The sequence below is a fragment of the Hylaeus anthracinus genome, unplaced genomic scaffold (assembly GCF_026225885.1).
Source record: "Hylaeus anthracinus isolate JK02 unplaced genomic scaffold, UHH_iyHylAnth1.0_haploid 11989, whole genome shotgun sequence".
Taxonomy (NCBI): domain Eukaryota; kingdom Metazoa; phylum Arthropoda; class Insecta; order Hymenoptera; family Colletidae; genus Hylaeus; species Hylaeus anthracinus.
The window spans coordinates 16887289-16907613 of record NW_026534337.1 but is presented as its reverse complement, the minus strand read 5'-3'; the positions used below and the strand labels follow the sequence as shown (position 1 = coordinate 16907613).

The 20325-nt window shown below is 39.3% G+C and overlaps 2 protein-coding genes and 1 long non-coding RNA gene across 8 annotated transcripts in view; all 3 read right to left on the bottom strand.

The window, feature by feature from the left end:
• The window catches only part of LOC128887837 (rho guanine nucleotide exchange factor 12), a 38338-nt gene continuing 18013 nt past the window's right edge, over positions 1–20325 (bottom strand). For 4 of the 5 annotated variants that reach the window (XM_054144213.1, XM_054144218.1, XM_054144216.1 and 1 more), the window contains 11 exons: positions 14364–14499; positions 13894–13975; positions 13609–13661; positions 3941–4212; positions 2489–3790; positions 2274–2390; positions 1946–2122; positions 1504–1724; positions 1217–1364; positions 1055–1101; positions 1–817 (listed from right to left, as the gene is read on the bottom strand). In XM_054144213.1, the coding sequence (XP_054000188.1) occupies positions 719–817; positions 1055–1101; positions 1217–1364; positions 1504–1724; positions 1946–2122; positions 2274–2390; positions 2489–3790; positions 3941–4212; positions 13609–13661; positions 13894–13975; positions 14364–14499 (2654 nt within the window). In that variant the 3' untranslated portion in view covers positions 1–718. The remainder of the gene's footprint in view (positions 818–1054; positions 1102–1216; positions 1365–1503; positions 1725–1945; positions 2123–2273; positions 2391–2488; positions 3791–3940; positions 4213–13608; positions 13662–13893; positions 13976–14363; positions 14500–20325) is intronic. The other variant, XM_054144214.1, reaches the window with a different exon arrangement.
• LOC128887848 (uncharacterized) lies at positions 5946–12661 on the bottom strand. Its single transcript, XR_008460109.1, has 3 exons — positions 11421–12661; positions 9218–9783; positions 5946–6781 (listed from the first exon to the last, which is right to left on the bottom strand). It is a non-coding gene; the product is annotated as an uncharacterized LOC128887848 (long non-coding RNA).
• LOC128887846 (uncharacterized) lies at positions 18166–20318 on the bottom strand. Of its 2 annotated transcripts, none has more exons than XM_054144232.1 (2): positions 19919–20318; positions 18166–19337 (listed from the first exon to the last, which is right to left on the bottom strand). In XM_054144232.1, exons 1-2 carry the CDS (start codon positions 20073–20075, stop codon positions 18940–18942), a joined length of 555 nt encoding a protein of 184 aa, XP_054000207.1. In that variant the 5' UTR covers positions 20076–20318; the 3' UTR covers positions 18166–18939. The 2 variants fall into 2 exon arrangements, with proteins under 2 accessions (XP_054000207.1, XP_054000209.1); XM_054144234.1 differs by having other exon boundaries at positions 18166–19328.

The window sequence follows — 20325 nt, the reverse complement described above, 5'->3', positions numbered from 1 at the left end:
TCGTTCTAAACGCGTACGATGTATTCGTGTAAATGTTTTTGTATAAAATGCGCTAACAATTAAATGTTCCGAAGTAACTTGTAGAGCGTTGACCATATTTTCCTAAAAGCATCTCAAGGAAAAAATGTAAGTATATAAATTGATGTTATATATAAAATAATTTGATAGAAATCGCTGTCTTTCGAGACACGGTGTAACAATTTCTATATAATAGGTATCGTTAAGAGGAGTATAGCAATATAAATTTTAAAACAATGCATAACGAGGGAAACTCTCCTTAGACAGTGAGAGGGTCGTTGCGCGGTTTGTTAACGTAGTGGGATAGAGTCTTCAATGGATTTAGCAATCAGCTTGGGGATCCCTTTCAACTCTCCAAAGAACATAACCTTCGTTTATCACTTCAGAACATCTACATTGCTATACTATTCTTTATCTAAAATTTATGTATAATTTTTAGTCATTGACGCGATATGACGTGCAGAACGCTACGTCAGGTAAATCCGGTTACATAAAATCTTTGGCAAAGGCATGATTAATCATTGACCCATGATTCTGTAAATATGTATATAATATTATTGTATTCCATAAACAGCTACTCGCCATTTGTTGTATTTTTTTTTTTTACATAATTTTGATTTCTTCCAGTATGAGCATTCGGAAACGATCTTGCTCGTGAAATGCACCAAGTTGACATTTAATATAACACGTTGGTGTTGTGTCAACCGACACTATCCCCCATTACTTCCGTCTCTGTCTCGTGCTTTGTGTGTTCTGATTCTTCGTTCACTTCTGATCCGCCGTGTGCATCTACAAATTCCTGATATCACGAAAACAAAATTGAATTAACGATATAAGATTAACATTTGAAGGTCAATCTGCCTGAGAAAAATTTATCTGAAGAAATTTTCTGGCTGAATCGAATATTTGCAAATAGTATGATATGAAGGAAAATATCACAAAAATAAGAAAAAACACATTTCTAGAATTATTTTAGATTAAAATTTAGGAATTTAGCAACATATAATAAGATATATTATTAAACTGGGTTTCTTACATCTCGAGTGGTATCGTCAATACTGCTTTCCTTGTTTAAAATGTCATCTGCGAACGGAGGAAAAAGTTAATTTATTACTTTTATTCATTCAAAAAATGTATGAAGTATGCAACGAACATTATCAATCTAAGTTCTGAAAAATTCAAAAAATGAGGAACTAACCGGGTTCCGTTTGCGTTTGGCTTGATGTGCAAGTTTCAGAAAAGTCACGACGTTGTATATCTGCATCCAGAGCGTGAAGACGTTCTCTGCTTCTACGTAGTTCTTTTCTTAACCTTTCTCGCTCCTCTTCTCTCTCTTTTATAATTTCCTATAATACGTAGGACAGTTTTCGGTAAAAAAAAAAGAGTAACCAATTTTGTTTCTCAACTATAATCTGTGAACTATTGGGTCTACTTCCTTGTACATTATTTTATTAAACTATGTATATAAATGTATACAATACTCACCAGTAATTGTGACAACTGAGATGTGAGAGAGTGGCATACTGGCTGCAAACTTGCGACTGACACCATCGGTTGCTGAGGATAAGGATGCACTCGTGGCGATGGACAACCAGTCGCCTCGCAGCTTGGTGTCGTTGTTAGTGCCGATGTACCACGCGATGCAAGAACAGTTTCCGTTTCGCTTACGTTTAACGCGGAATTTAGCATTCCTACTAGTTGATTCGCTAAAAATATAAAACGAAGTACCATAATCGGAACGTGCATGCTTTTTGTGTACCTCGTTATTATTTTCTTTTCTTTCTCGATTCTTACTCTATAGATAGTGCTTCGATAAAAAAAAAAAGTGTGTGACCAAAAAATATTTTCTTGTATCCTTATCATCTGTCCGGGAAAGAATTAATAATTCTAGAAAACTATGTGATTATTATTGCGCAAAGAAAAGTACCTTGACTAATAGCAGCGAGTATAAGCTCAGCAGGTTCTTTTTCGATGCTCGATGGCTCGGACGCCATGTCTGCTACATGCTCAAAATCTTCTTTTGGGATATTTAAGATATCTGCTACCAACAATTGTTTTTCTACCAAAGCTTGCTTAATTATTTCGTCCTTTCTTCTGAGACATTCTGAAAAATAACAAATTTTATTCCTTAGTATAAATCCTGTTTTTTTTTTTTGTTCTGTAAATCATATCACGATGCTTAGAGATAGAGCGAAGAGATACAAAACATTCAACCGGAAATATTGACTACATTATATAATAAATAAATAATATACCTATGGGTGTAAGTACCGGTTCTGCAACATGTACAGGTGGTACCTCTACGTGCACTTCGAGCGGATCTATTAATGATACTTGCGTACAAGTAACCATTCGCAGAGGTTCTCCTATACCTAAATCAGACAAATATATCTCGAATTAAAAAATATAAATACATGGATATACTCTGTAATTATTGTCTCTACGTTATAACACAAGATAATAGTTGAACCTGATGCAGAAGATTCGACTGGATGTTGTTGTTGCGGCTGCTGTTGTTGTTTCGTTTGTTCAGTCGTTGAAGGATCAGGTCCAGAGGTATTAGGTGCTTCTCCTTCATGTTCAATGCTCGTATCTTGAACAGGATCCTTCGGTTCTGTTTCTTGTTCCTGTTCCTGATCCGTTTTATCGGGAATATTGTCTTGTTCAGTCGAGGAGGTGTCTTCGACCGTAGGTCCAGGTTCTTCTGGCAGTGTAGTGGGTGGAGTAGGTCTTCTACCTTGTTTATCACGAGCCTTGTACGCTTCGGCCGCCTCTGATATATGTTTACACCATTGTTTACGCTCCGCGGGCGAGGCTGCTACTAAATCGTAAATCTGCGCTCCGTTCTGCGACGTATTGACAAGGTAGAGGGAATTCTTGTCCACGGCGTTGTGCCTGACGAGAACAGTGGATACCTTGACGATGGGGCTCAACACGGAATTCGCTTGATTCGTGTTGATAAACTTTAGCAGGTACTTTTCATCTTGCCGATGCAATAGAAATATCGTGTCGTCGAGCAACACGACGTGCAAATCGACGGGTTTAGCACGGTTCTGCTCGGTTCTGCGCCACTGCAACGGGCCTTCGTAAATCAGTTTACGCTTGGTGATGTCTAAATTCTTGAATTCCTGAACGGTCGGATGGTCGAACTTGTCGAAAGCGGATCTATCAATGGTGCGCTGGATCTCTGCCAGCCTTTGATAATCCTCGGCCTCGCGCACCGCCTGGTTAACGCGACTTACGATCTCCTTGCTTCTATCGAGGCTTCTCAGCACGGCGGCTCTCTCTTTCTCGCTGCTCTCCGGCGTGTACTTGGCCAAATTCTCGAACAGCAGGGGATACTTGGTCAATCTAAGCATCCCCGTCAGGATATGATCTTTGAGCTGTAGCCTCCGACAGAGGGGATTTGATTCGATCTCGTTCAAAAAGGAATTCAATTTGGGATCTTTGCGACGACGATCACGCAGAGCGTCGAGGGCTACCTGCTGTTTCGCGCAGTATGTCGACGCAGCCTTCTCGAATGCCTCGCCGTTCTCACCGTCGAACATGTCCAGGAGCAGATCGCCAACGTCTCCCATGCACGGGTTTTCTTTTTTCTTACGTTTCATTGCTTGATTGAAGCGCGAATGAATCGTTACCATCTCGTCTAAATTGGAAAATAGTAATTGTATTTGGTCTAATGGAAGTACTTGAGATTCCAGAAGCGGCTTGTGGAAGACGTGCGACAATACTTTCAACGCCCGCACGTGCGACCTCTCGGTATGGAAGAGTTCTGAAACAGAGCATGGCGAACATTCTGTTAGGAATATGTTTTACCATTTTAGGTAAATAGTAGTAGAGTAGTATAAGAAAATCTATGAGAATTGTGTATACAATATATAAAATATCAATAATAATAATAATATATATATCCGATACCAACCATTAATGACTTCCTGTCGCTTCTTCTCGGCATTGCTGAGACGCGCGAGCAGATCCTCGGCGACTCCTTGGCTCCAGTCCGGTGTATCCGGCTCGACATCAACATCGCTGTCCCACGAGGTCGATGTGTTCGTCGCCGAGGTAGAGGGGTGCACCTGCTCCAGGCTGGTACTTGGGCTGTCCAGACTTCTCGTCGACAAGCTGCTGTTCGACGAACTGCCAGCGGAGTTCCCAGGGAATGTCCCGGTATGTTCGCAGTCACTGAAACCAGCCCTATAGTCAATCGTTAGCGAATTATGGCATTCTACGTTTAAACTGTACCCCGGCCGGTTCAGCCACTCGAAACCTTTTCAATGCTTAGAAGTTCATCCCTGATACGATTTACGTGACATTCGCGCGTCATTGTTGACCGTGCTACAATTGAATTTTCTTATTTCGAATATTAGATACTTTCATCGAGGTCTGAAATGATTCGATTACACGATCCTCTAATTATTCCAAATTTTAGAATTGTTTGCGTAACGGTACATAGAACCAACGATTACAGCATGAAATATACGTACTATGAAAGTGCGAAACACTACGCACCTTTATCGATACGAAATTGTGTTAAAAGACATGGGAAAATAAAAGAATGGCGCACTGCTCCGTCGAACTTAATTTGCTAAGTATGAGCCTGTTAAGTGCTCGAAAAATTAATTTGTCTTCTATTATTAATATCAATTAGTTATACATTACCCAGTACGTTAATATTATTAGTACCTAGTATTCTTTAATAATTCTTTAATAGATTCACAGGAAAGTAACGTGGCGGATGTGTACCTCTCGGATCTCGTACGGCGTTCATTAACACCGATGCTCTCGTGATTGGAGACGTCGTTCGGGACTTGAGAGAGTCGGTCCTCGACGTTCGAGCACCCTGGCGAGATATCGTTCGACTGATCGAAGGGAGAAGACGGTTCCGTGCACGATATTGGACTAGTTAGGTTTTCGTTGCCGCGAGAATTGGGTCGAGGACGGACGCGTCGAGAACCACGTTGTCTCATCTCTTATATCTCCTTAGCCCTAAAGGGCTTCCGCGATGGGGTAAAGCTGACTGGCATGAGCCGCCTTCTACTGCGAACGCGACGGTACGCGAGGGCACACTTCTCGTGTCTTTTTGCTGCAAACAAGCGCGAAAACGTCACGTCGAGAATACGCTGCGCTGAATTTCTTTTTTACCCTCGAGGTCGGTAATACCTCAGCGCCGCCGAGTCACGAAAATGGCATGATCGTTTTCGTTTAACATGTTCAAGTCGCAACACCGATGAAATCTCACGGGCACGTTTCTCGATTGGGACAATTTCAAGCCTCGAGTATCGCGTTTCAGCCCGAGATACACGTCTGCCTCGCGTTGTTCGTAAATAGTATTTAATTTATTTTTCGTCATTGTGCGAAGTAAGTCCTGGTTTAATTAAAAATTGTCCCACGAAAGTGCCCAATGAGAGTTCAGTTACATAATCCTGTTTTTCTATTTTATTATTTAATTTATACACACAATTAACTGCAATCAAAAGGATCCGAGTACAATGCAAAACTAAACGATTATAACTGTTGTAAGAAAGGGTAATTAAAACCTGTACTCGATGATAACGTATATCAACAAGAAAAATTGTTTTCTCAAATACTAACACAGAATCTCCCGAATAATAATTATGTTACTGCGCTATCCATTATCTCACGGAAACGTAAAATTTTTTTTACATTCTGTTCTATGAATTCGTTTCAAGGCTAAAATTTTCCTGACAATTAAATTTCTAACTGAATCACCTGGAGCCCTAAGAGTAGCAAAATAAAAGGATCGTATCTGCTTAAAGGTTACGCGTTCTGTTCCCGTTGAAAGTCGGTTAGCAGTGCATTGGCATTTTGACTGACTTGTCGCCGTTATGCCATTACACGCACCCCTTTATGCTGTTACAACACGAGCACTAAAAGGGCGAGGAGTCCCTACGAAAATTTGTATTCTTATAATTTTTGTGCGAGGCGATCGGATAACGATAACTAAAAATTTTCTTAAAACGATATGAACATCGAGAACGTGCACAATGACTTCTATAAGAGAGCTCTGTAAATGGTTAAATTTGAGTAGAGATTTCAATGTACAAGGTGTTTCGGAAATAGCTGTGATGTAGGTTTTCGTACGCTTTACTTAGTTTTCCATTAAATTGTCGTCACAGTTTAACGTAATCGGCGCCACTCCTCTATTACCCGATCTTTATTATTCGCTCCATGAACTGCTTTTCGGTGTGTGTACGTGTACTCCGATGAACTTTTAATTTAACTCCCGACGATGCAAAGCGTAATCATTTATTTAATATTTCGATACAAGCATTCCTTTTAATTTTAATTTAGATCTTGTTTGAAAATCACCGTTCCAATTTTCAATTATTCTTTTCATGTATTCGTTCGTATAAACATTTTCCGATTACGGACCAATAAGTTCATTATCGCATTAGATTTCCCGTGATTCAATTTTCCCGTCGATCGGTGTCCCACTTTCGCATCTGTAACGATCGGGAAAATTTCAGCTGGATCTGTCCAGGTTTTTCATTTATCCGAAGTAATCGAATAGTGGCTGGCAAGGTGTACCGAGTATAAACGAGAACTTAATCGACGTCGATCAAGCTAAGCCTTATCGAAGCCGCTCCTTCATCACTTTAATCAACCCCCTAGATATAGAAGCGACATCGAGTGCGGGTGATACGCTGCCTTGTGCATACAGTCGTACGTAGACATCAATGGTACCTGTATTCTTCCAAAGAGTAAAATCGACGTAGCTCTCTGTCTCGTACACCGACACCTCCTTTAACAAACGTTTGCTCAATGAATGTTTCTAGTAACAGCTGCAAAAAGAACTGTCGTTTTTTGTCAACCAGAAACATTCTGTCCGCATTAATCACGTACGGTTTACCATCGATTTCTACCCCGACAGACCCATCTAATTAAAATCGTTCTGGAATCCTTCGAATATTTAACCGTTACTTAACCAAAGGAATATTTTGTGTATGGCACAAATTTCCGAAACGGAAATATTATCTTTATACTTCAATTAATAAATCAATTTTTAGAGTTTCTGCGATGAGACGCGTGAATTTTATTAATTAAACCACAGGATCGAACATCCTGTAATGCACTGAACGTTGTAAAGAGTCTCTGTTCAGGGCATTTAAGATTTGAAAAGAAACAACTGTTAAACAATTGAATTACAGAACGGCAGAGACTCGCGCGGAGAATCGGGGTCCTGTAGGGCAAGGAGTCTGCAAGAAGCTGAGCCTACGGCCGATGGTATTGATTCGAAAGTATCGATTGCTTCAAAAATAAAGGCCAAGACATCTATCTCTGGCCTGGTATCACTTTGGCCCCCGTTTACCGGCGTGCACACGTACCATGACCGGATCGATAGAAACGGATCGCTTTCTTCTTCCTCCCCATTTGTACGCAATCGATCTTTTTTTAAAGCCAGACGCATTAGCCGGCTAATTCCCGCGAATCGTACTAATAGCCGTGAGATATCAACGAAACTCTGTTAAATATGCTCTTAACGTTAAAAATAAATCCCACGGCGTTTCCAGTCCCACGAGGGCGTAACACGCTCGCGACGGAATATCATTTTTCCTTTGTGCGTTGCAAAGTGAAACAACAATCTTGGATTATATTAAGTGCTTCGAGAAACATTACCGCGCCTGAACAAGCTAACAAAGGCGAAATGAAATCTTTACGGTATAAAACATTCCGTTTCCATGCAATTTACACGCATCGATATTTTTTTTTTTTTTTTAATAATAATAATAATAATAATAATAAAGCAGATACATTAGTAAAACCAACTGACGACTGGGAAATATTAATAGGGCTGTACTAAAAATACCCGAGGGATTGAAAAATAAATCCTCGGCTCCGTTGCATTACAATTGGAATCCTTTCAGGAATGCGAATCTTTTCGATGACGAAATGTCACTTTGTACTGGGAAATTAGAGGAAAATCTAGAATTCTTTGGAATTGTAGAATTAATTGCGCTGGGTGGAAACTTGTTTAGAGTAGAAATGAATAATATTTGGAATAGAGCGAAATTGATCGTGTACGTTTTCTAATCGCTACCAATTGATTTTAATTACGACGGTGGGTGACCCGTATATCGCGTTGCTCTTCGCAGAAACCTATCCTTCCATTACGTGGAGCGCGTTCCTTCTGACTTAATAATTTTCATTGAACTAATAGTCTTCGTATCGATTTCGCGTGTCGCGAGCTTCAGCTGCGTCTCAAATTTGTTTCTTTTACGAATATCGAACGTATATCCAATTATTTCGCGAAAGAATTTCTAATTTCATCCAATGCCAGTGTCTATTTTTACTAACGGTATAGCGGCAAGAACGGTCAATAATTGCAGCGCGATTGAATCTCCCGATGCAATAAAATTTGTTTTAATAAAGAGATGCTAATTGAATACACAGTTAACCCCATGTTGGGTTAATGTAATCAAGTGTTTCAGGACGATAAAGAAGAAAAGGACGCAGCGATAAAAAACGAAAGATATCGTACCATTGTTGACGGAAGAGAAAGCCGTAAAAGAAAGTAATTAACCATAATGTACTTCGCTTGAATTAGGATCCAGCATGTTCGTCTGCATGTTGTATCGAACAACCATAAAAATGTCTTTCTGAATTTGCCGTTTAGACGTTGTTCCAAAATAAACTTTGAATTAAATCAATCAACTTAAATCGAATGAACTCAATCACAGTATGTTCGTATTGAAAATGAAGTCTGTTCGAATAAAACCAATACCATCTACTATAAAATTACGATCACGTTCACTTAGTCTCATCACGTATCTCCCAAACTTTAAATTTACAATGAAAAAGAAGCTAGCTTTGTTTATTTAAGTGCGTAACTATAAATTTAGTTATTGCACTGAATTCATATATAATAGTACAATTATTTACATTCTTCTCGACATTACTTTGATTCACATAACTCTGACTCTAGCCCCGGTACCTCGGGGTTGCTTGCCCGAGGGTACAAAATAAGAGAAGTAAAGAAAATTACATCGGCACGGTATAAAATGAAAATTGGCTCGTCGATGTCAACAGTGCGTACTATGCGCGTAAAAATTGTTCCTTTTCGGTCGCTCTTCGTCTCGAGAAGACTTATAACATTCCTATTTCCGACGCAGACCGTCGAGGCACCTCCGTTATTTCGCAGCGAGCTCGCTACGTCATCGGCTTTAATTCATCAACAAACCTGTTGTATTTTTAAGAAGCAAACGTATCCGTGTTAGTGGCTCGATATGAACGATATCACGAATTAGCGTCGTTTCGTTAAATCCAGTAATAAACGCACAATGACGAAGACACCACCGCCAACGGGTTATTTATTTATCGAGCCTCGACTCAAAAGCCACGACGTGCTTTTCATGCTCCGTCAAGTAAAAGTGAACACTGTAGTTGTTCTCGACGAGGTCAATAATCCCATGTATCTTTTCTTTTCCGAAAACAATTCGAATACACCAACGATTTTAAGGCGCACGTGGAAATCGACGGGACTCGAGGCGCGCCGTTCAATTTTTAGGTAACACCCTTTTCATCCCTTCACAGTAAACTATTGCCACGACGATAACTGGTTTCACACGCGAATTCACGAACTTGTTGATGAATGTCTGGCGAAATGAACAGCCCGACTCGTTGGGGTATCCCTATATTCCGCGCGGCACACTTCGACGTTATAAAATGGAAGAATGGAACTTGGAAAGAGCATCGCGGTGAGCAGGCCGAGCGAAAATTGATCATCGCGACAGGTGAACTATAATTCTTGTAGCAAAACTTTTCTGAATTTTCTGGTTTTTTTGGATACGATGTTGATCGGTCTCTCTCTTTTTTTCTTTTTTTTTTTATGGATTGAACGCGAATCATAGGCCAGTCCTATAAGCATTTGTACTCTATGTCTATCGAAGAAATTTGTCTAAACGAAATGATGGGTTTGACGTTTCTAAATAAATTATTATGTATACAAGGATACAACGATATTCCTGAGCAAAATAAAGAGTACAGTCAATTGTTCCATTTATTAACATTCAAGTTTAACGTAAAAGAATTCTGAATTCAACGAGCGATGAATATTTTCTAGCGCCGAGGACCAAATAATTGTGTACAATTTTTTTTTTTTTTTTTTATTAACCCAGTCAGAATATTGTCTTTAAAACAGATCTCGTTTTCGTTTACGAATATCGAAAAGGATCCACGCTTTTCGTCTCGCATTACTAAGCGTTCCCAGAAAGAATCATTTAAATAGCGTTTAAGCAAATTAAAACCAAACGAGGTGGATGTCATCACGTAATCTAGCAGGTCGCGTTCGGTTGAAACGCGCGATAACCAGATGCTCCGATGGGCATCCGTAACATTTTTCGAAATATTCCTGAACTATAATAAGCGTTGATTTTGGCAAACGTAATTACGTCTAACGACCGACGCGTCATTAAGTACAAATCCTGCTAGATCCAAAACACAATTTAGCTCGACTAAAACAAAATTAATATCATCGTTCACTTTGGACGTTCTAAGCGTGTCTCGTTTTTATCAAATCTATTTTCTGCGTGTGCACGTTTCTTCGCACTTCCTTTTCCTTCGACTTCATATTCCGGAAATAAACTTCTGAACTTGACTTTTTCTCGCGTTCGTATCACTTTTCAACGATACGACGAACACGCGATCGACTTGCATAGAGAACGGCTTTGAAGTGCGTCCGACGAATAGACGCTGTTTTTCCAAGCGTTTCGAACATTTATTACCGACGCGCGAAGGCATTAAAGTCACCATTTCTAAAATGACACGAACCTTCCGGCCGACTTAATACCTTCATTTGTCATCGCGACACATCTTTTCTTCCCTATAAAATCGCCGTTTTCACAACTCATCGTCGATTAGAGCGAGATTCGTGTTGAAGCGTACATAGAGGGTGCATGATGATGAAACTCGATCCTTAAACAAATTCGTTTAGATAGAAAACCGTTTTACAAAATGTCGAATGGATCTTTATTTTGCTCAAGATAAACGATTGAACTAGGAATACAGAAGCTATAGATTCTGTAATTTATCTAACACCAGAAAGGATGGTAAATAAACTACCTCATCGCTGCCTGATAAACCAAAGAATCCCTTAAATCCTCTATATAACATTTCAACTACCCATTTCGAAATAGAACAGCTCAAAAGTTGGACATTGTAAATAGACAGTCGGCACGGTTAATAAATCTCCGAAGATAAATACTGTACTCAAAAATCCTATAAATATCCCCATAGATAAAATGCTAAAACAATTTTATAGTCCTAATCCCAACGATCGCTTATAACAATCGATATTTCGCAATGTTTACTACAGTTACGTAGTCGGTTGTCATAAATTGTACGTAACAACGGTTAAATAAATCGTGAAAAAAGAAAAAAATTACATAAGCGAACGAAGTTAAAGGTTCGCCATAGCAATGAATCACTTCTCCGAATACATGTTCGTGATACGTTCGATCGAAAGACAGTGGCGCAAAAGGTGTCACGCGTCTCGGAAGGTGAGTCTGCGAGGGATGGAATTGATCGATATCCGAACGAGTCGAAATCGTCACTGGCGCACGATACGCGCGACGAAACGGACAAAGACGGCCGTCGAGAGGAAATTGCGGACGCGGGATCGCCGATCGAAATCGAAAACGTTTAGGGGGAAAACGTAACGGGCGGACGCGTGGGTGTTTCGTACTGTCGAAGCCGCGCAACAGCCATCCGCGGAATTGAACGTTTAACGTCAGACTGAAGGCCTTCTGGCTGGCAAACACACCTTCGCCACAGGAAGAGAGAACGGAGTCGAGTCTGCGCCGTTTGCACGTGGACGGGGATCTAGAGCGTCAAGAAACGAAAAGTCGCTTGGGAAGAAGAAGAAGAAGAAGAAGCGGAGGACTCTGCCAAAAATCTATACACGGTGTGTCGGAAAAATTCCAGGGCCGGGTAAAAGCTGGGAATAGTACATTCCGTTTGATTTCGGTAACGAGACCGTCCCGCGGAGCCACCGAGCGGGGCATTAATTCCTCGCGCAAATAAAACAATCGGAGACGCTGAAGACCACGGCCATTGAGCACGATCCAATCGTACAAGTTCTCTAATTACAAAAACGGAGTTGTGTATAGAGTAAAATATAGAATGCATGTAAGTTGACCTTAGTAGTTTTAGTGTTAACAGTTATCTGCAAGGAACATAATTCCCGCTAAATTAAGTACGAATATCAATGAAGATATTAATACTATTCGAATTCCTGGATCACGTGGCCCTAGAACTGTTTAGACACATTTCGTGTTTATTCGTTCCAGCCAGTCACGGAAAAGCTAAAACGCAAAATGATGGTGCCTCAAGGTTGCCGGAATGCAACGTACACGTGCGATTCCATCGATGTGATGTTCTTACTAAAAAAACTGCGCAAACTTGCGCATCAGCAGTTTTCGAAAGAAGATTTCTCAAAATCGATATCATTCTTTTGAAGGTAAAATCGAAACTCGAACAATCTAACTTCTCTTTAATCGAGTTGTTATTGTTATTCGAGCTCCAAAAATAGCAACGTTGTTTCAGTAGCGAACTTTTAATATTTCTTGAAATTTGTTGAAATCGATAAGAAATAGTCATTATAGAACTGTCAGCTATTCGACTTTAATTATTTTATTCGATTTCATAATTTAATTTGTAGATACAATTTTAGAGTTCTCCTTTATTTGATTGTTACCAATGTTTCAGATTTGGTACCGAACTTTTGAAATTGTTTGAAATTGAATTCACCTTTTAAAAATACAAATTACAGAAATTCCAGTAATTAATCCTATTTCTCAATTATAGATCAGACTTCAGATTTCCGCACAACGAAACTGTGTACAAATGAACCATTGATCGTTTCAAGAATAATCCTTATTCATAGCGCCGTATAAATGTCAATTCGAAATCCAAATTCGTTCGAAATAGCCCCGCTTTTCGTAACGTTTCTATTTTGGCAATTACACAATTGCGCAAGAAAGTAGCAGTGACAGTTTGACGGAGCGGTTGGAGTACTTTGATAAATGATTTGTTCCTGGTATGTATATAAAAGTGCGAGTGTTTTGCCGAAGAAAAAATTACGCAGCTCTTTCGGATAAATTATTGACTTTCGAAGAGTACACGTGTTGATGTTACTTCAAACAACGTAACTGCGCGTACCGCAAAACTAGCGTTAACAAAGAGTAAACGTTTGAGTGTAAACTGTTCAGACCTCGATTAAATGGTTGTATATGTTGAATTTTACGCATGTAACGCTGTCTATAAATAAAAATACGAGAAAAGAAATTAAAATCCATCTTTTGATAAACGAAAAGGAGAGTACTTGTTATTTTACAATCGCCGTATCTATGTGCAATTTATATGCTAAAGATTATTCGATTACAACAAATTATACGAATATTCTAGCATTTTCCACAAATTTAAAAATTGTTAGAACAGCTTGGCATTTCGTCAAACTCCGAAAACTTTATGAAAACATGGAAATTTGTATCAAGTAAGGTATTAGGTTGCTCCGAACCCAACACATATATGTATCTATTTGTACGATTAGAAAATAGTTAAGATATTACTCACTTTGTTTTGGAGAGGTTTGGATCGCTGGTCTTCCTCTTTTCCCGCAACTGTCGCTGCAATGAAAATAGTTACAGCGATACTTAGAACCACATACTAATCGTACATCTTAGATTGTATCACTCGAATCGGAATTTCGTTTCAATGGAAATAAGAAAATAATTTTCGCGAAACTCGACTAACCCGCTTTGTATCTAACGATTCCAATTCGTCGACGAAATAAACTATTTTTACGCAACGGAATGTAACTTGAGAAAAATAATTACGATAGAAATTTTGAATTCTCACCTTGTGATGTATCCGCTCCTTGTAACTTTCAGACCTGTTTATGTTTGACGTCTTTGGCTTACTGGAAATATTTTGCTGCACCCTAAGTAATCGTAATTAATTAAGCGTAAATTAATATCTATAACAGAAACGAGCTAAGCGACTGCAAATGAAAAAAAAAAAGAAAGAAAGCGGAGACAGTGCTAGCTACGATACTAATTGTAAGTATATTTATAAACACAAGTCTTTCGTTATTTCTAACGAATATGTAACTAATGTGTCCGAAGGATTTTGCACGTTTAAATGTACTTTGATTAAATCAGTTCAACTGATAATGTTGAAACTGTGCGACTCTTTCTTAAGGTTCCAATGTAACCGGATATAAATGAATTATTAAAGTAAGTCGGAGTGCATCATAAAAAAAATAAAAAAAAAAAAAAAAATAAAAATAAATTCTTTCCAGTGATATCACAGAAATACGAAAAACATACATTTCAGAAATATCTTCTCGCGAGGAAGGATTGTCCATGCTATCGGCGTGATCGGAGGCTCCGCTGTAAGCGGAAATGCGTCCTCTTTCGCTACTACTACGCGCGTTTCCGGCTACACCGCCCCCGCGAAGTTCTCCTGAAAACATGAAACAAACGAACGCATTCATTAATTGTTTCCATACCCGCACCACTCTAATACTCATTCAAGTAATTTGCTAGTACACGGTCGAGTTGGCCGTCATTCGATAAAACATTTAAGTAGATTAGATTATTTAGTAAATTACTAGCGGCGTTCATTATTTGTGTGTAATACTATGTATCGATTCGTTATCGATCAATTATTCTGTTATTAAACGTAGACAAAATTTTATTCGTACAGAGAATAATATTTTACCTGTAACCAAAGTTTTGGTCTTGTGAGAGTTTTAATGAGCGAATAATTCAATAATGAATTATTTTATTATTCCGAATTCAGATACAGACAAAATTTCATTAATACACGCTTCTTTGGTCTGCAAACATTTCGACAATAAAGTTTCGTAGAATACTCTGTATTTCAGTTTCAGTGTAGTATAAATATTGATCTGTACGCGTGAATTGAATGGCACTTTTGCTGCACGTCGTTCTATATCTCCTTTCTGCCGGTGAATAAAAGAATCTAATAGGAAAAACAATAATGGCGCGATAGAGTCTTTGACACGGCACAATTAAATTATTTTGATTCGCACCGATGCACCACAAAAAGGCCATCGCAGATACGTTTTAAGCGAAGCCATCGATTTTCGATACTATAACAGGGTGCATGGCTGTTCGATGCTCTATAGCCCGTATACAAAATTTTTGTTTTACTTTCTCGATTTATTTTTCCATATAGAACCCAGTCGATCATTCGTTGTATCGCTCTACGAGTTTATTTCCCATAGAAATAAAATAAAGATTCGTGGAATTTGAAACGAGAATCGAAATTTTGAACGAATTAAAGGAATCGAACGGAAGAACTGCAGCTAACGAACAAATAAAGCGTTCCTAAACAAATTCCTATTTAGGTTCAATTCTTGTAGGCACGTTCGCCAAGATTTTATTTTGCGTAAAGATCCGCCGTCTAGTCATAACAAATCGCTCGGAAATTACCAATTTTCGAAACAACTTCTCTCAACTGTATCATTTGGTAAAAAGTACAGCACCAAACGGCACATAATAAGCGAATCGGGTTTTGTTTGAAAATCACGAACGATAGTTGCACCGTATCATCGAGATAACGAAACTCAAACGAATATTTCAATTTCGCTCGTCTATTTAATGCGCACCAGCATCGAATTAACACGGACCGCGGTGTCTGGCATTTCTCCAAGTATCCAGTCCTATGTGGAGGCTTATCAGGTAAGGAATGCGGCTCAGGGTAAAAGCAGATCGCGAGAGTGCGCGTGGATAGGGTTGCTACATTAATCTTTAGTTAGACAAACATTCAGATCAAACTTGATTTATAACATCGATATCCTTCTAAATCAATGAAAACGTACTAACGGAACAATTTCCTAGTTACGGAGGTAATACGCAGCTAAGCCAGACGAAATTTCTAACGTTACTATTCTTGTTCGAACCAATGTACCTATGTTAATTGTTCATTTCAAGTTTGTCGATAACTTCTGCTTAATAACACAAAAAATGAGCGAATATCATGCATTCATATACAGGGTGCGTCAATACAGTATTACAGTACAACCAAGAAGTATTTTATTCTTCGTGCAAAAATAAATTAAAAATGTAGAACAATATTTGTTCGCATGATCTTTCACCTTTAATTTAACCTAAAATTAATTGTATACAGTCCAGAAACAGTCTGGACGTCATTCGCATTGAACTCTGTACAAGAAGCTTCGCGTAGGTGACGAGTAAGCCGATCAAACGGTTCACGGATTCGCTGAAAAACAAGGTGTCAGCGTTTTCCTGGACTCGTACAGCTTAAATGGCTGAATAAATATCCAATGGAGTTTCCCTACCACCTAAAAATACCGCGGCGAAAAAGTTGGCGCTTTTGAACCCCGTAAGCAGACAGATAGTTATAGATCAACCGGGGGTAGGTATGCCGAGGGGGTGCAGCGAAGGAAAAGCTTAAGTCTCGAGTATTTTTAGATGGGGCGACGTAGGCGCGTGTCGCAGAGGCCGGAAACCGTTTTGTGGGCCCCTCCTTCCCGTTTTCTTCTTCGTTGTTGTCGTTGCCGTCTGCGCCCGTGCCGCGCAACATCTCTCTTATTTTCCTTCCGTCCATTCCGACGCATACTTTTCAATGATAATTTCGGCAACGACACGGACACAGGGTTCGTTCGTCGAATACGATCGACCGATCCGAGGCTTTTCCAGAAATGCTATCGGGATTTTATTTTTCAAGGCTGTTGTTTTGAGATGGTCACGGTCGAACGTATAAATGGAAACTTGTCAACCCTTTGCACTCGAGGCCTTTTTTCCTGGTATCTACCAGCAACTCGAGATGCTCTCTTAGCATCTTTCTTAGCATTCTATCGACACGAATGCTAAGATTATATTGACTTCGAAAACGAGATCTCTAATTCTATTGGCACTTCGAGTTACAAAGAAATGAAACCCAAAGAAAACCTAGCGGTGACTGAGAGTCACCTCTCGAGTGCAAAGGGTTCAAGTACAGACTCTGTGTTCTCATGCGCGTCCGTAATATGTCGATGCGTGTATCTACACATAAATTCGTAATACTCGAGAAATGATTGTGGCAAAAATGCTGACTGTTATCGCGCGACTTCTCTACGTTCAGTTTCGGATTTCGGATTCGACGATATCGAAAAAGTTCATTTAAAAATTATACAATATTTGTCAGTGTCTGTTTAAACGTGCGAATATTATTGAAGAAAATAACGATTAGTTATGTAGTCTAACATAATTGGATTTGTTACTGTGCTACGTATTAAATACAGGACGAATACATATATTCTTGAAACAAGCATTTAGAGACATTAAATATACGAATTAAACCTTGAGACGCCCCTTTATAGTATTTCAAAGTTCACTTTGGAGTTCACTATGTAATCTCCTAGATTACAGGAGTTATCAATGTATTATACTGAATGCAAGGTCAAGAAGCCTGTGTTTCTGTCGGAGAAGAAAACTGACAAAAACAATGTCGATATACGATTTCGTATTCGAAAAAACCGTGCGTTTGACGAGTAAATAAAAAAAAAATTACTTTTTTAAATTTAAATGCAGCGTAATATTCGAATTATCCCCCAAAAGTGTGTTTCAGACCGAAAAGCTTACATCTCGGTCAAAAAAAGAAAACTGACACGAATAATGCAGCTCCTATAGATCGCACCTCGAGTCGTCTAAATAGTTCTAATAGTCTAAATAATTATCTACGATTTCCAATAAATTCTGCTCTAATTTCGTCTAGACACGGAGTATTTGTACAGTCGCAAGGTTATGCACGTATAAAATGTCGAAGTGAAGTCTCGAAGTGACGGCCGTGCCAGTCGTTCGACTTTATAGGTGCACGAAAATTTATGAACGCGTCTGGTAACACGTGGCACGAAATTTCCATTGGACGGCTTGTTAAAACTTCGCGGATCTCGTTTCGAACTACGGCCTAACATCGAGACTTTTCTTCATATGGAAATATACTCGTTTCCCAGCGAGTTTTAAACTCGTCAAATTATCGGAGAAAATCCGGCGAATCGGAAGTCGTCAGCACGATTGGAATTTATGATTAATCGGATGGGCAAAATAAAAAGCCTTCGGCGTCAACGAGAGTTCGAGCATTGATGAATTGCTAAACTATTAAGGATGCAAGAGTAAAAAAGAAATAAAATTATAGCCAGACATTGTTATAATGAACAGCTATGTAGCGATGTAATGTCAGCGATGAACAAACAGCTGCAATCACTTTAATTTACATATATTCCCGTACAATTTACAACGGAAATCAATTTTTGTATCGAATAGAAAAACTGTAATTGAGATGGAGTCTATTATTATCGCTACATTAAGGATCTTTATGGAAAATAAAATCTTCTCGAACGTGACCACAAAAATTTAACCTAGATAGGAATTTACTTTATTCTACAAAAATTATAACACGAACTTTACTTTCGATTTTACAATGACCTGATACCGAGTGTATTGTAATTCATGCAAGTAAATTCATACAAATAATATTTAGCTATGTAGCAAAGTTACTGTTTCCTAATTTTTGTTCCTAGAATGGATGTTTCATTAAGTACGGAGAATGAAGAAAAACGGGAGGTATGTTTAACTCATCGCTGATATACTGAGCAGTGACGATAGTAAGTGGTGGTTATGACGACAAAGAATCGTCTTACTTTTAACACTTTCCTAACCGCACTACTTTTGTAAACTATGCATGATAATATGATTTGAGTTTCATGACTCATCGTGTCTCAATTAGACAAATCGAGGACGAAGTTTTTTGTAATATATATATATATCGACACTTCGAGCTCCAAAGAAATGAAACCTAAAGAAACATTAGGTATTGTAGATTTGCTGCGCGAAACCTAATGGTGACTGAGAGTCATCTCTCGAGTGCAAAGGGTTAATACCTATACCTAAGAATTCCAGAGTTTACATCGCGAATAAAAAAACGTGAATAGAGGTGAATTTGAAACAAACCTGACTCTTTGTCTAGGGCAATGATGTTCTTCACGAGGTCGTAAACCTCGCTCAAAGAATTCGACTCATCGTAGAGCGCACTGTCGTTTAAATTCTCGCAACACGGTGACACCTTCACATGATCCAGAGCAACGATCGAGGCCGTCTCTATGATGTCGCGTGGTACCCGGGTTTTCCTCACGGCGGCAAAAGTTTCCCATACTTTTGCAGCTATCGAGCCTTTGCCCATGTAGGGCACCGCGGTCCTCGGCTTCACCGTTTTCAGTTTCGTTTTCTTCGCAACTTTGTCTTTGCTCACTTTCTCGAGCACCACTGTCGTACCTATTCCGATCGATATATATATCTTTTCTAGATTTCCGGTGCTCCGGTTGGGATTCGAAGACGCTCCGTTTTGTTCGTAAACTTCATTCTAGCGATGTGTCGATTTCGATCGATCACTTGTAAATACAAGTTATGTATCATATTGATATATATTATTAAAACGATATATCGTTCGATTCTTACATTAATTTATCATTGAATTTAATTTAATATTCACTTATACTCGTTTCATATTCACATTAATTCGGCATTGAAGACGTTTCCCGTATTCGCTATTCTCGCCTTGAAATCGACACGCAGAAATAACGTAAGATAATCAAGTTAATTTATAATTCAAGAGATTGTTTCAAAATGTCGAAGAACTGTGTATAATAAAATAATAAAATTGAAAATGTTATCAGTGGTCTCCGCGTGACTCTATTTCTATCAAATTGAACGAGAACGATGGACAACTTTTGTTCACGTCGTCGTTGAAGTTAATTACGTGAATCTTTGATGTATAAATAATTGTAATCGAAGATGAAGTATCTGTCGGAGCGTCTTCGTTCCAAAGTGGAGCGTTCAGTTCACGCGATCTTTACCGTCGCCCTTCAGTTTCCGATTGGATCTGTTCCTGCATCTCTCCGTCGAAATCCTAAAGCCGTCGAAGCCAGCGAGCAGGGGTGAGGTGGTCGTTGGGTAAGGGTTGCAGTCCGTTTCCCCCTCCAAGGGGTCGCGCAACTGTTGCACCTCGACCATGTGCACACCTCTAGGGTTCCACACCACCGAGAATTACAATCGGGGCGGTTTCTCTACTTCTCGCGACAACAACCGGCCTGACACTAATTTCCCTCGAACCCGCTCTCGCTTCTTTTCCGCGGAGACTGCCGTTGGTTTCCGGTTATACCCCACCAGATCGCTCCCCCGCTCGTTTTACAACTACGTTTACGTGGCTGTGTGCGTCTCTCTCTCTCTCTCTCTCTCTCTCTCTCTCTCTCTCTCTCTCTCT

Excerpts from the sequence above, each read along its gene's own strand:
- LOC128887846 (XM_054144232.1), bottom strand. The coding sequence starts at position 20,075 with ATGGTCGAGGTGCAACAGTTGCGCGACCCCTTGGAGGGGGAAACGGAC. Across the intron at positions 19,338-19,918 it reads TCGGAAACTGAAGGGCGACG|GTACGACAGTGGTGCTCGAG; the intron begins GTAAAGATCGCG and ends CGATCGGAATAG.